At 39.0% G+C, this 16274-nt stretch overlaps 1 protein-coding gene across 3 annotated transcripts in view; it reads right to left on the minus strand.

Annotated features, from left to right (window-relative positions):
- LOC122657746 (probable manganese-transporting ATPase PDR2) overlaps positions 1-16274 on the minus strand; it is a 49026-nt gene that overhangs the window by 16864 nt on the left and 15888 nt on the right. For all 3 annotated transcript variants that reach the window (XM_043852539.1, XM_043852538.1, XM_043852537.1), the window contains 9 exons: positions 15635-15807; positions 15388-15559; positions 6034-6138; positions 5794-5904; positions 5615-5701; positions 1317-1499; positions 909-959; positions 695-820; positions 239-318 (listed from right to left, as the gene is read on the minus strand). In XM_043852539.1, coding sequence (XP_043708474.1) covers positions 239-318; positions 695-820; positions 909-959; positions 1317-1499; positions 5615-5701; positions 5794-5904; positions 6034-6138; positions 15388-15559; positions 15635-15807 — 1088 coding nt within the window. The remainder of the gene's footprint in view (positions 1-238; positions 319-694; positions 821-908; positions 960-1316; positions 1500-5614; positions 5702-5793; positions 5905-6033; positions 6139-15387; positions 15560-15634; positions 15808-16274) is intronic.

Raw genomic sequence — 16274 nt, forward strand, 5'->3', positions numbered from 1 at the left:
TTGATATTCAGTACCTCATTTAATTTTTTCAGTGTGTTGTTTCGGTTTTCCAAGGACAAGTACTTTTTGTGTACACAATTTGGTTATAGAATAGTCATTGCAAGGAAAAGAGGGAGATAAAGTCCAAATTTTAGGAGAAACGAGAATAATGTCTCAAGAATGAAAGCATAAGAACTTCTGAATCACAGTGTTTCATACAAAAATAACTAGAGTGATGTCAATTTGTATTATAACTTACTTTTTGGGCATAGCCTTCTCATCAGACGTATAAGACCAATCTACACCTTTAAGCGCTGCCTTTTCAAGAGGATCGCCAACCTACCAAAAAAAAAGATTTAAAAGAAGATTGTTTGGAGACATTAACTTTCCCAGCCAGCAGATGTAATTTGCAGTACAATGAAAAAGACACTCGAGGAAGTATCTCAAGTACTACACAGGGACTCAGAATAGTGCAACAAGTATCATAATTTGGTGGATATCTTCCTGTAATGGCTCAGTTTCCATACCACAGCTCTTTCATTTCATTTATGGTTTTCTTTTAATCAAAATCAGCATTAAAAAAGTAAAAGCTTTTGGTTTGGCAGAGTGGCATCCAGCTCGGCAATGTTATAGGGATTTGTCTCCGAATGAGTTGCAAAAGCGATATGAAGCTTGTGAACATTGTTTCATCCCAGGAAACTAAATTCTAGCATACCAGTTTGTAGTCAACAAACACCAAGGCATGACAAGCAGCAAGAATTTCCACTGTCCTAACGGGCACATTAGTCATATCTGACTGTAAATCCATACTGTCTGTAAGTCCATCTACTCCACGGAACTCCTGAAAAGGACCCAAGCAGAAAACCATGAAGTATATGAAAGATACACAAATGAACAGAAAAGCAGGCCCAGCCTTGCAACAGCCATACCATGTCATCTGATGTGAGAGTTCCTGTCTTGTCAAAACAACAAATATCAACCTGCAGAGAAGAGTGATTCACAGTATAAGATGAATAGCTTCCAGATGGACTTCTATGCGACATGGAAGTTTCATGCACTAAACATTGTGTCTTATAAAGACCCACACACCTAACCATCATTTTAAGAGAGGAAGGGGGGTTGGAAACTAAGGGTTCACAATGAGAAGATAGCTCGGATTCTTGGCATTATCGGATTATACAATTTATTGGCTGTTTCTGCATCCAAGATTTGGCAGTTGCAGCAGTAATAATCATTTCATAGGTGTGCTAACCATACCATATCAACTAGAAAATGATATCCAAAAAGTCCATCAGATTGTGTGCAATGCCCACAGGTATTAGCATCAACCTACTGACCTTCCCAGCAAAGGGAATTCGAAATGGTTCCGTGCAGAATATCCCACGTCGTGCTAACGCAATTAAAGATGTATTAACAGCTATTGATAGCTCCATTGGCAACTCAGGTGGGATGACAGAGGTAACAATCAAGGAACAACTCAGGAAAAGCTTGTATCTGCTCCTTGTTGGATCTTCTAACCCCTGCATCAAAGATGACATCATTGTCATGCAGAGGAAGGGGGAAAAGAAAGAAATTAGCATGCTAACACAATCAGTGCCCTATATCATTAAATCACACAGGAGTGGGAATGCATACAAAAAAAGCAGTACAACAATGTATTTTGTAAAAATAGATCTCATTTACATGGCTCAATGCAGGAACTCTTGGCATGAAGAACCACATGGTCTGTGATGATCTCATTAACCCAACAATTGGACTGGTACTAAACAATTGGAGTAGCCACATGTCAAGTTTCAAGTCCCATCTCAACCACAAGGCTAGCCATATTGAACTTTTACCCTTGTATTTCATCCATTACAAGAAAGATGTGGGAGTTCAGTTTTCAATCATTTTTTTTTCTGGGATAGATAAATTTTTATTGATAGAAAATAGAGATATAGAACAGCAATTGAGCACAACAACAGCAGCAAGCACCCATAAGGACAAGCCCTAGGGAAGACAGAATAAAAAGGATAAGGGAATGGGGGTTGAAAATACATGATTGGATAATAAGACCCCACATACAAAATGTCCCCATTTATACCTTCCCTAGCATGCTGATGAGCAAGTGACTTGGCTGGCCGAAGCCTCCAACTCTCCTAAGCCCATCAGAGTTATACCTAAACCATCTTGGTGCAAACCCGGGTTGAAATAACCCTTACTGGGCTGCTTGAGGGTCCACCCAAGAAAAGAAACACTCAAATCCAAAGTTGAATGGCAAAATAGTAAATATTTGAACTTTATAAGAGCAATGGCAGAATGGTAAATAAGCAGAAACTTAATAGTGTATTTGGGTAGGCAAGAGTGAAAGGATAAAAAGGGGATTTTAACTAATGTGAAGGATCAGACTTGGAACAAATAAAGGTAAAAGGGATACAAGAAGATAAGGAATAAAAGCGTAGGGGTATTAAAGAAAAAAAACAAAAAAAAGAAGGTTAAAAGACTCGGTATGTAGGTCTTCTTCAACCTTGGAACCAGGGAGTCACGGTGTAGCACAAGAGGAGAAAGTTGAGTTGCAGTCTCTGGAATCTGCCTGAAACAGCTCGAAATCTCCAGATTTGTTGTCGCCTAGGCCTGCTGGTTCGATCCAAACCACAATAGCCGTGGAAATCAAGTGTTGTTGGAGCTGCAGATTTCTGAAACTTGGAAATAATGGTGGTTGCAGGTTCCGATTGAGTTCAGAGGAGGGTCTTCTCAACAAGGACAGAGTTAGGGAAAAGAAACTCTGAAGTTTAACTTGCTTTATGGTCTGACTCAAACCCTAGAGTATAGAAGAAATTAGAGAAGAACTGAAGAAGAGGAGAAAAGTTAGAGAAAAGAAAGAAAATCCAGAATCGCAGGGGGAGGAGAAAATAGCTACGGCATCACTATTCAACTCAATTTTTCATTCATTCTAAACTAACTTCTCCATCGTGGGAGTACAAGCTCTTTTATAGAATTTAAAAAAAGAAATCCTACTCTTACTTTGAAACTGAAATAACCTAGACTCTAACTCTATTTAATTCAAAACAGGAAGAAAAAAAAATTAAAATTGCACTCTTACCTTCCTACGATTCTAATAACATGAACAAAATAAAAAAAATTAAAAAGAATCTCTATTGACCCATCTCCTAACTGCATCACAACCAATCATTAGAAATTTCAAACCGCAGGCCTTGAATGACTGCCCTGAGCTCAGCAGAAACTAATAGCCACAGCCAATAGGACTGGAGAAAACCAGCCTGATGAGACCCTTTGATGCTATCCCGGGTCACAATAAGGGAGGGAAATGAAAGGAATAAACTAAGGGTTAAAAGGGCTTACTTTTAAATATAGATAAAAGGGTTTAATCCCTATCGTGGGAGGGTGTCTTCAACCTCCCAACTGAGAGCAGGGCAGTAAACTAGGATAGGCTCAGGGGGTCAAACTCATCAAGGAGGGTTCTGATCAGGCCAAATCTTTAGGGAGAGGTCTGAATCTTGAGGACCTGTTGATTTCAGCAAGGAATCGAAGGATACAGCAACTATAAATTCAAAAGAAATCTGCTGAAATTTAACCTGCCGCTAAGGTAGAACTGTGTTTTGGTTGAAGGAGTATCTCACAGCAGAAACTGTTTTAATGAACAAGCAACTGACGTTTGGGTCGTCCTAGGGCGATGAACGTTCATAATCTCAGGGCAAACCAACTTTATTTGATGGGTCGGTAAGTCACTCAACTCAGTTCCTATATTACCACTAGCAATAGAAAATAAGATGAACAGTAGCAGGAATGAGAAATAACAGAATAGTAATAATAAGGTAGAGGAAGAAAATAAAAGGGAATAGAAGATAATAAGAGGGATAGAGGATTACAGGGAAGAACCAGACCTGGAGGAGGAAAACTTGATCTGGATTAAAGAAAGAGGAAGAAAACTAAGCGACCAGCAGGCAACCGCAACAACATCCACCAAACGTAACTTAATTCAATCCATTACAATCTGCTCAATTGATGGTTACATGGCTATTAATAGCTTTGTAAAAGACTGGCGATAAAATAAAGAATGAAACAATTAGAGCCTAATATAGGAGTAGCTCCAATACATGATAAGCTGCGAGAAAGTCGTTTGAGGTGGCATGGAGTCATGGACATATGCAACGGAGGCCTTTGAATGCTCCAGTACGGAGGAGTGATATGATTCAGATTGAAAGATTTAAAATAGCCAAGATATGACTAAAAGGACTCTAAGAGAAGTGGCGAGCAAAGAAATGCATAAGCTTGGTAACAAGTGTGGCTTCAAATAGAACTGATTGGAGAAAAAGGATCCATATCGCTGACCCATTTAGTTGGGATAAGGCTGAGTTGAGTTGAGTTGAGTTGTAAAAGACTGACTATAACTATAACTAGCATCCTTATCACAAACAAACTCAAAGACTGAATGAATTCGAACTCTATCTGCTACTTATTCCTACGACAGCTAACATTATCTAATTGCGATAAAATTACAAAAAAGAAAAAACCCTACATGTGTGTAACTATATCACCCTTTACATTCCAAAATATGCCTCCAATGCCTGCTGTCCCAAGGTTCCCCAAAGAGCTACCATCGTTCAGTTTTCAACCTTTACTCAAAACTTTGTATTGACATGTGGGAAGATGCATTTGGGCTGAATTCTTACAGTCAAAATATGAACACCAATTGAGCTGCCATGAGGCAGATAATTAGAGCCATCCAGGGAGGGTCCTCACCTTCAGAAGCCATGAAAGATAGCACTAGGGCTAAAAAATAACAATAATAATAAGGAAAAATATTTCCTTCACCAGCTGACAAGGAAACACCTCCTCAACCTGTTAGCAAGCAGCTATTTCTACCGCATGTGACTGTTGGATAAGATGGGGTATCAATGTATCATATGCATAGGCCACAGTTTAAATTACATGACCCATCTAAATCATATGGCCCACCATGTAAGGGACTCTTCTTCTGGTGAAGTCCAACAGACTGACACTTGACACACAAGTAGAAGATGATAGTTCAGAAGTTGTCCATAATATTTTGAGTGCCAATTGTACGAAAGATATATACCCGGTGGACAAGGAATGGCTTCCTTGCTAAACAAGGGAAATCACTCCCTAATTATAATGACAACTATAATGATAACAATAAGATAAAATTTCATGTCACAGGTTATCATGATAATTATAAGATGAAAATTCGTCACAACTACAACATTCACAAACATGCGTCGGTTCATGTGATAGAGGACCTGCACCAATCTCATTGGTTAACTTTCAGCACAAAACGAGTAGGAGTGCCTTAAAATTGAGTCTGAAGTGACAAAATTACCGAAATGCCACTAGATTCCAGAATAGTGAAATGGCAATCTCGTAATTTATGAAACTTCAACTCACTTTTTAAACTCCCTCCTGTGCATATTTCAGGCTGAAGCTAGACCAATGTGGTAGATGTAAGGTCTACTTTTACATGGACCCACTTGCTCTCATTCAAATTCTGCCATGTGGCATGGAGATATGACATTATGACGAAAAGAAAGCTCACAAAGACTAGTTAGTTTTCCCTTCCAAAAGAAAAATTAATGGAAACCAGAGATTGGAAAAATTGCAAAGGAAATGAAGATACCTTCTTAAGTACATAACCAGCAGCAATGATTGCAAATATAACTAGGAACAAAATGAACAACCCACTTTCCCAGCTATTAGCTGTAACCTGAAAAACCAAACATGAATGAGAAAGATAACGGGTCTAATTAAAGGATTCCTTTTCCTAATTACTAACTCTAGGGATTAGAAATCATTTACCCTTTCAGTAGAAAATAATATTGTCCGCATTAGTTTGCCTTGGCTAGTCTCAAACCCAGTTCGTAGCACAATGGCCAAGCATCCTCCATTAGGAGTTTTTAGATGAGAGGACTGACTCCAACAAATGACAGCAACAACTGAGAATTTTAGTGATACTAAAACAAGCATACATATAAAACCAATAGTGACAACAATAATCATGATGATAATCAGTTAGTTCTACAAGTTAAAGAAAACTACCTTATCTGGAGTATGCTGCAATATCTTTGTGCCACCAAAAAGCATATGGCTTTTATCTCGCTTAATTGATAACTTCTCCTCAAATCCCCTACCCAAAATTGAAACCTGAAGAAACAAACATTTCCGCCTAATTTATAAAAAATATTAAATTATTTTATGAAGCAAACCTGCCACAAAACTAAATGTGGATAAAGCAGAGAGCGAGTAGGACAAGAAGAAATTCCAGAAGACAGAAAACAGATAAGTATGGTAGGCGAAATCAATGGACACATCCAAGCAAACCAGAAATAATTTAGAATCAAATCAACAAAGTAGAACCCAAGCTTCTCAAAACCCAGAAAGTATGGGCAGAAAATAAGAAAGAGAGAATAATCCATGCAACACCATTAAAATAACAAGAAATATTCAGTATTTAGCCTTTACAATGTTCATATAAGAAAACCCCTACAAAGAACAAATCTTGACGACGCCATTCTAATGTAACAAGATAGTACCAAATCCGGACGATGCTATTTTATGTTACTAATGGTTAGTATAGAACTATAGATCCCTTTCCATTCTAATGTAATCTAATGGTTAGTATAGATTCATGAAATAAATAAAATAAAAGACTAGGATAACCTTGCTTAAACGATCTACACGTCCAAAAATAGAAATCCCATCATAGACTACCACTCCTTAAATAAATTAGTCATAACATCTTGATACAACTCAGAATTGCAAGATCTTGCTCTCAAGGTATTGGAAACTTAATAACCTTTTAATGACACCAAAATCACGTAAAATGGACGAGTTTTAACCACCCAAAACTAACCCTATAAAAAAGTGACAGACTGCTCCTGCAGCTACTGAAACTTCTATTCCTTACCACCAATTTGTATCCCTTTTGGCCTTAACCTTCCATCAATGTCACCAATTTTTTTTGTTGTTTTTCTCCACTGACCAGACCCATAGATCTCTGCGAAATTGGTGATTTCTGCCCAATATCAGATTTCAATCGACTTCTCTTCCTTTGATTGAAACAACCTAAACAATATAAGTATTTTAATAGAACTGGTGTGCATCACAATCTAATTTAAACCTAAGTGGAGGTGATAATGTATGATACATGTCAAGCAAGTGTCATCATCATTAGGTCTTCTCCCAACTATTTGTGATGAGGACACATGTTCTCTTCTGCTATACATTCATAAGGATCCACATCATGTTGTGATACATTCATAAGGATCCACATCCTGTTGTGAAGTAGAATTTTGAATAAAAATGTAGAGATTCCTACAATAGTCCATAAGAGAAATAGAGTAAAGAAATAGAGTAAAGATAATTCATGAAAGTGAGACATGAAGAACTAATGAACTATATATAAAGCAGTTACACCGATGAAAATCACGGGAAGACCGATATCCTCATTTTGTGGAGACACAATTAAATCCATCATAAATAGTCTCATGATATAAGAGTTTTCCCCTTCCTCTTCATGCAAAACTTCTAGACTGCCTTACCAAAAAAAACAAAAACTTCTAGACTGAGTAAGAGAAGTTGAGAAGCCATGTAAAAACTCACTCCATTTTCTCAAATTTGACATAAGCCACACAATTCCATTTTCATATCTCCTGCAAACACTAATGGCATCTTTGGTATCCATTCTCACTCGTTCTCAAAAAGGGATTTTAGAATGGTTTGTGAATTAGAAAGAGAAATGGTTGGCTGCAAATTTGGATCAGAAAAGAGAAGTGATAACCCCCCCCCAAAAAAAAGAGAGACAAAAGACTCCAATCCAACAGATTCTAATCACATAAGATACATGAATCCATAGTTCGAAAACTCGCAAAATCTCGTTTTTTTTGAGAAGTAGAGTCGAGTTGGTATATGTGTTAAAAAATTACACTTTCTCGGTCGAGATCTCAGGTAACTCGAGATCTCGGGGTCGAGATCTCAATCTCAGGTCGACCCAGATCTCGACCCATATACTTCTTTAAAAGTCACCTAACTCGACAAAACTCGATAGAACTCGATCGAGTTTTGTCCAAAAGCTGTTTTCTTCCCCATTTGAAGGTTGTGACTCATTTTAGCTCTGGATTTGAAGTTGTAACCTGTGGGAGAGTAGATTCAGCTGCACATGAGTATGACCACCATGCTTACAAGTTTCGGAAGCATGAGTATAGAATATAGATACTATGGTATAAAATCTCGCGATATTTCGCCGATATATCGCAACATTTCGTATATCTCGACATGTCCGAGATACGAAACACATCCGAAACCAAAAAATACAATATCTCGTCGATATATCGTGAGATATCGACGATATATCGTGGATCTCACTATATATCGCGAGATATTGAAAAAGTGACAAATAGTGTCGCACTAGGGCCCCTTTTATACCATATTTCGCAGCTCTTGGTCGATATTTCGACTGAGAGCTGCTGAAACTCTATTTTTCTCTCTTCTTCCTCATTTTTTGCTTTTCTTCTTCCCTTCCAAGCCTCATCCAAGCATTGTTGAAGCTCCTTGTCGCCGGGAAGACGTCGGAGGGTCATCTAAGCTCATCATCATCCAAGCCTATTTTCATTATTTAAGGTAAATTCTATTTCTCTAAAACTATTTTTTTTTTAAATACTTTGTACAAATGTTGTTGGATGTTGATGATATTAATATATGTTAGACACCGGAGGCCGATCTCTGACCTCACGGTGTCGAAATTTTTCCCATATGTATTTTTTTAATTTTTTTCTGGTTTTAAAAATTCATTTTCCTAAAACTAAAATAGGAAATAATTAGGGGTAATATGACTTAGATGGTAATGAATTAAATATATGTTAGACACCAATGGCCGATCTACGGCTTCACAGTGTCGGATTTATTTTTCTGCTCTTAAATAATTCTTTTAATTTTCGGAAATTAAGAAAAATATATAAAAAATTAAAAAAACAGAAATAAATAAGGAAAAATATGAGTTTTAAGTTTAAAAAATAATGAAAAAATATGAAAGTTATTTCTATATGTTTTGAGATGCATTATATGTATATTATGTTTACTAATTTTTGGTTTTGTTGTGTTAGGTCAATACTTATATTAACATTATATATAAAAAATTGGTTTTAATTATGTGAAAAATATAAGGGTTAGGTGAAAAATATTAAATAACTATACAAGTGTATTAGTAATCTAAAAGTGTCAATTGAAGTGCATCTACATTAAGTTTTTTAATTATTTGTGTTACTTACATTACAGTAAACAAGTATCATTATGGCAGATCGTGATAGACAACGTGCGAAGGGCAAGCAAAAGGTGGGGGAAAGTAGTCAACAAAGAGGGCGGAGGGAACAAAGAGAACAGAGGGAACAAGAGAGACCAGCCAGCCAGCATAGGGGTGGCATTGCATGGTTACATGGTACTCCCATTGATGGGGATAAGAGAAAATCTATATGTAACTATTGTCACATGTAATTTATGGGAGGTGGGTCCAGTAGACTTAAACAACATCTGACTGGAGGATCTAAAGATGTTGTAAGTTGTCATATGGTCCCTACTGAAGTAACCAGGGAGATTGGTGATAGTTTGAGGGGAAGAAAGAAGAGGAAGGCTGATAAGCAAAGGATAAGAGAACAACTTGAGGATACAGTGAGGAGTTCGATGGGAGGAGGAAGACGATACAATGATGATGATGATGATGATGATGATGATGATGATGACGATGTTAATGATGACATTGCAGTACCTGATGACATACAAACAGCAGAGGAGGCTAGGGATTTTAGGCGGACTGTTTCAAGGAGTAGAGTAAGTTTTCAAAATGATCAGCAGAGACAAAGAGTAGGGGGTAGTGGAGGAGCTGGCAGTTCTGGAGGTCCTAGAACTTTGAATCCTTTTAAAAGATCACAAAGTGTGAGGGCAGCCCCAACACCTCTACCAGTACCAGTACCAGTAACACCATCAACATCTGATCCTAAATTGCATAAGAAGAAAGGAAGCAGTCAACCCAGAATCAAAGGAACATGGAAGGGGATGAAGGGATTGGTTAAAGAATCAATAGCTAAGTGAATGCTATACCATACCATCCCAGTAAACACTGCACAAGGCCCCCATTATGATACCATGATAGATACCATTGCAGAGGCTGGCCCAAGATTCAAGGGCCCCACCCCATATGAGGTAATGAATGTTTATCTACCTCAACAAAAGAGTGAGATTGATGAGTACATTAATGAGATGAGGAATATATGGGAGACATATGGGGTGACTATAATGGCAGATGGATGGACTGGGCCTACAAGAAAGTCCATCATCAATTTCATGGTTTATTGTGATGGGAGGACAGTGTTCCTCAAATCTGTGGATGCATCCAAAGAGATAAAGGATGCAAAATATATTTACAGATTGTTAAAGGAAGTAGTGGAAAAAGATGTGGGTATTGAAAATGTTGTCCAGATTGTAACGGACAATGGAAGTAACTTCAAGCTGGCCGGTGAAAAGATGACGAACAATAGTAAGTACCGGCTCTTCTGGACTCCTTGTGCAGCCCATTGCATTGACTTAATGCTAAAAGATATGGGAAAGTTAAAGTTGGTGAAGACTGTGGTTGAAAGTGCAAGACAAGTCACCAACTTTGTATACAACCACTCCTATGCACTCAATCTATTGAGGAAAAAATGTTGGGGTGACTTGGTTAGGCCTGGCATCACAAGATTTGCCACCAACTACATTGCCCTCAACAAGCATTGAGACAAAGAAGGCGGGTGAGAAGCATGTTTGCTTCGAGGAGTGGTTTGAATGGAAGGGTTCCAAGACTGTAAATGGGAGGGAAGCACAAGCAACGATGTCATCTGAGGACTTCTGGACCAAACTAAGCAAAGTGGTGAAAGTTTTAGAGCCAGTAGTTAAAGTTCTACATGTTGCTGACTCCGCTCTGAAGGGCCCAACCATGCCAGTCCTATATGCTGCAATAGACTTGATGAAAGATAGTGTCTATAGTGTGGCTCCTCGCAATAGCAAACACTTCTTAGATATCATAAATGCTCATTGGGAGAATCAACTTATGCATCCACCGATAAGGTGGTGAGTCAATTTGTTTTATGTTTACTAATTCATAGTATTATTATTTACTAATTACCTATGCATTTGACAATACCTCTATTCTATATGTCATATTTCAAAGATACTACTTGAACCCTAAGTATCAATATGACAATAGGCTTGGGTTGAAAACTCAACTTATTGATCTTTGTGAAACAAGTAGTGAAGAAGTTGGAGCCGGATGGTGCACTCTAGCAATTTGCATCAATGAGGTGAGTTCATTTGGAAACTCAACTTATTGATGCTTTCAAAAAAGTAGTGAAGAAGTACTTACTAATTTTCCACATGGGTGTAGATCAAGGTATTTAGGGATGCATTGGGAAATTTTGGAACTGAGACTGCGATACAAGGCAGAGCACGTGGTGATGCTGGTAATTCTTTTAAGTTTTAAATTACATATGTATTGAAATTTGAAAGTTGAAAGTTGAAACAACATTTGACACATGTCTTTTTTATTGTAAACTTGTAATGCAGCTAAATGGTGGGTGTTGTATGGGAATCGGTGAAAACTTAAGAAGAATAGCAATTAAAGTCCTTGCCCAAACATGTTCGCATCGGTTGTGAGAGGAACTGGAGTACCTTTGCACTCATCCACTCCAAGAGGCGCAATGATTGGGGTCTCAACGTTTATCGACATGGTGTATGTGCACTACAACTCGAGGCTGAAACTCGCAACACATACGCATGGGACATGAGGGACAGAGGGGCACCATTGATCTAGCCGACATCTTTCAAGTTGACTCAGACAATGAGGACCCTATTGTGGATTGGGTGAGGGATAGAGGTGAGCCAGTGTTGGATGAGGAGGGAGGTAGGCCCGACCCCATGATAGCTTCTGAGATTGGTGCTGATGTGGACGAGTATATGGCTGACGAGGGTCAAATACATGCAAGGGAAGCCTCACCCATACCATTCCAGCCCACTGGTGGCAATGTTGCTGATGATGAAGACTGGTCTAAGTCCTCAAATGATGATGATGGTGATGATGGTGATGCTGGTGGTGGTGATGGTGATGCTGGTGGCGGTAATGCTGGTAGTGGTGATGTTGGTGGTGGTGATGCTGGTGAAGAATTTGACGGCATGCGAGAGAGTTATGTGGTAGACCAGGAGGCCCAGGATACGGCACCTGTAGAGCCACTCCGATTCACTGGAGAGACAGTTTGATCATGCCACACAAGATACGGACCACGGAGCACGTGCCCCCCGCACCCCCACCCTCGAGAGGCCCCTTACATACATACAACAGGAAGCGTAGGGGTCGACAAACACAGTTGCAACCTGATCACATGGACATTGATAACCTATCTAACTCTGTTGGTGGTTTGAGTATGGGTGATAGGGAGGGAGGACCGACTGGACATTGGCGTGCCCCATCTTTTGACGCACATACCACTCCATTGGCATCGGATTATGGTGCATCACAACCTTACGGTGGATATGGATATGGATCATCATCATATGGGCAGTTTAGTGGGGTAGGGGACTATGACTACCAGTCCCAGTCCCAGGGACATACTGGATCATCTTTTGTAGATAACATCTTTGCATACCCTAGCGGACCTAGCTACCAACCTCACGACCATACATGCGGCCAATGCCATCGCCTCTTGCGCGGCGCCAACATCATATCACAGTGGATCATCTTCTTCACAGACTGGATCGATTGGTAACCCTAGTTTATATCCTAGGATAGGTTACCTACAGTATGTTGATGATTCCATTTACGTGACACTTGTGGATGACTATACTCGTTTCTTCTCCGATTCTATACCGTGGTCCACATATGTCCTTCAAACAGAGAGCAATGGACGTCGACTCCAGCGAGGCATGAGTGGGATTGATCCAGGGAGGCACAGCAACTACTATTAGCAGTTTAGCACTTGTAATTTGTAACTTAAGTTGTGATTTTATTGATCTATGAACTTGTGAGTTGTGACTTGGGAGTTGCGAGTCTTGTGACTTACTAACTTTGACACTTAGTGTATTGCCTTTAAGGCTTTAAGCGAGTTATTGAATATTATGGAGTTTATGAGAATCATGGTACTCATCAATGTGTATTGGCTTTAACTTGATATGTGATGAAGTTAAATACTATTATTAAATATTAACTGTCTAATCTATGTGTATTTAACTATTTATACATTAGGGTCGGCAACCGTATGTCAATCAAGGGTGCAAGCCCAAAACACCAATCTGAATCCACATTTTTACAATTTTATGGTTTAAATGTGTTTATTAAGCTTAAATAAGGCTGTCCATGAAGTTTCAGGCCTAGATATGGCCAAACACCCCCCAAGATGGACCCCCGAAATATTGCAGAAAAAATGCAATATTTCGGTCATATTTCGGGATATCTCGGTAGGCCCGAGATACCGATATATCGCGAGATATAGTACTATGATAGATACTACTAATGAGCGTCAACCGTGGCATTCATCTCACCCTCATCATGACTATGATTATGGCTAGAAGAGCACCGGTTCCGAATATAGTGGCTATAGTCAATTTGGGCAGCCAACACTTGAGTTCGACAATCAAAGCACTGGGTCAGGTTTTGGGCCCATATTCCCAGTCCCAAACCAGCCACACCCATACATGCCTCAATATGACAGTAACAGTGGATCTCATGCTTCATGGCAACCGTCTCACACCTCATGGCAATAGCTATACCCTAAGATAGGGGACTTGACATATGCTGATGACAACTCTTATATGCTTGTTGTGGAGCGCTATATACAACAGTACAGCAACACTGTGTCATGGGAAGACTATGTGGCACTACTAGGGACTGAATACTTGATTCAAACTTAGTTTATGTGATGATAGTTGTAACTTGTAACATTGTTAAACAGTTTGATGTATCACATTAACATTTCTAATGCTTATTTAAGTTGTTTAGCTATTAATTGAATGTTTTGCTTGCTTTCTATTACTAAATTATGTGTAGAGTAGGGTATTTTAGTACGTCGTCGCCTACCAACTTAAGGTCCGAAGTAAAACTCCTATTTGGACTTTGTTTTTGCAAAATCTGATAATGCCATTGTGTTTAAATGGCCTAAAATAGGCAAAATACCAAGTTTTAGACCAAAACTAGGTCTAAAACCCACCAAGTTGAGGTTTCGAGTTGAAAAATAAAAATGCACCAACTCAACCGAGATCTCGGTTTTTCCCAGGGTCGAGTACCGAGTTTTAGTACCTCAATGAATCTAATTGAAGAGGTTTGGAGAGAAACGAGGGCAGGAGGCTGGCATTGTCAGCTATCACTGCCAGAGAAAGAGAGAGAGATTGGCAAAAATACAGAAAAATCAGATGGAGCAGGGGAAGCCGCAACCAGTCATCGCCTGCGGCAAGACACACACAAAACACAGAGAAAGGTTGGTGACTTCTAAACAGGTGATGCCTTCGGTGATGGTGCGTCGCACACAATTCTACCACACAATTGGCGAAGAGAAAGATGACTAAAAGGCTTATTTTTGGAAAGCTTTATAAACTTTGGCTGATTTTCCTATATTAGCCCTAGAGTCGTCCAATTTCACCCATGTACTAATTAAAACCAGCACATGATGTCAGAAATGATTCCTGAGAAATTTGAGTACAGGCTAAAAGCCCATTCTCAAGAAGAGAAATAGGGTCCCAAACACCTCGATAATAAGGTTATTAGCTTTTTCTTCAAAGTTAAACTGGGAATCCATAGCATATAATTTTTCAATTTAATGGAAAGATTTCCAGAAGGTCGCTTAGAAAGGAACTTCTTAACAGCCTGCCTCATTTTTGCCACATGGAAGGGTGATATAAAAGTTCAATCGTTGACTAGCTACATGTCAAATTTCATACTTGTATTCAATCATATATCCATACCTTCCCATGTATGTCCATTAACCCTCACATAGTCCATGCACCCTCTCTACAGTCCTAGATTTTCCGACATCTTATTTTGCCTCTTGAAAAACTCCATTTGGGCTGAAACTTGAAATGTCATTAGGGGACCTTAGGGTCTACCAGTCCACAAAATTTAGGGCATCATCTGAGTTGCCACATGGCAGATATTTCGGCCACATAGAAAACCCCTACTAGATTGGACCGCTCAGAAACCTCTTCTCCATAATTAATCACTTAAAACACTTTCTTTTTTTCTTCTTTTTTTTTGGGGGGGGGGGGGGGGTGGAGCTAGGTCCATGTATAAAATTCATCATGCACTAAAATCTAAAAAGAAGAGCAAAAGCCATGTACCAAAAGTAACAAACAAGGAGACTAGAGCAAATTGAAATAGAGAATCACCTTCCACTGAGGAGTAGACTCGCCGGTTAGAATAGCTTCATTCACAATCGCACTTCCAGCTAATATAAGCATGTCTGCTGGAACAGATTTATCTTCACCATTCTGACCAGAAGAGCGCCCAATTGACACAACATCTCCGGGAAGAAGTTCTGTTCCAGGGAGCTCCACCCACCTAAAACCAAAAGTAAATACCAATATTAGATTTAAAAGACCATGAGACCGTAGTAATGAAGTTCAGATGGCAAACCTTCCACAGCGATGCACCATTAAGGTCTGCGCATCCACTCTCACACGCCTAAGCTCAGTTAGTGTCTTCAACCGAGCTTTTGCCATTGTTGATTCAAACAGGAATAGCATGAACAAGGTAAACAAACTGTAATACCAATATTCATCTAAACACCAGAGACCCACACAGAAGACCTACATGCATCGAATTATTTCAATACTAGAATTAGCAAAAAAGAAGAGAAGTGGGTTGTGAACAAAAAATCGATGCATTTAAAACTGAACCAAACGTCAAGAACATCTTGGCGTGGTAGTTAATGGTCCAACAGTCCAATGGCCGGAACATTCCAGAAAACATTAGGCTAAGTGGACTGGATAACATCCATATAGAACATATAAATGAAACTAAAGCAGATAGGAGAGGCAAAATTTTAACTGGCCTGCCTCCTCCGTCTGACCAAGATAAAACTAGGTTCAGACAAGAAATGCAAAACTATGTAAAACTAGGTTCAGACAAGAAATGTAAAACTATGTCAGATCAAAGTTTAACTTGCACAAGTCAACCTGGTTTGTCCAAACTTGAAATGTTAAGATATGAGTCATATGACAAATAATAGTTTGGGAAAATTTCACGGACACCCCCTAAAAGTATTCAATATCTC

This window comes from Telopea speciosissima, chromosome 4 (assembly GCF_018873765.1).
Source record: "Telopea speciosissima isolate NSW1024214 ecotype Mountain lineage chromosome 4, Tspe_v1, whole genome shotgun sequence".
In the NCBI taxonomy this organism is placed as follows: Eukaryota; Viridiplantae; Streptophyta; class Magnoliopsida; order Proteales; family Proteaceae; genus Telopea; species Telopea speciosissima.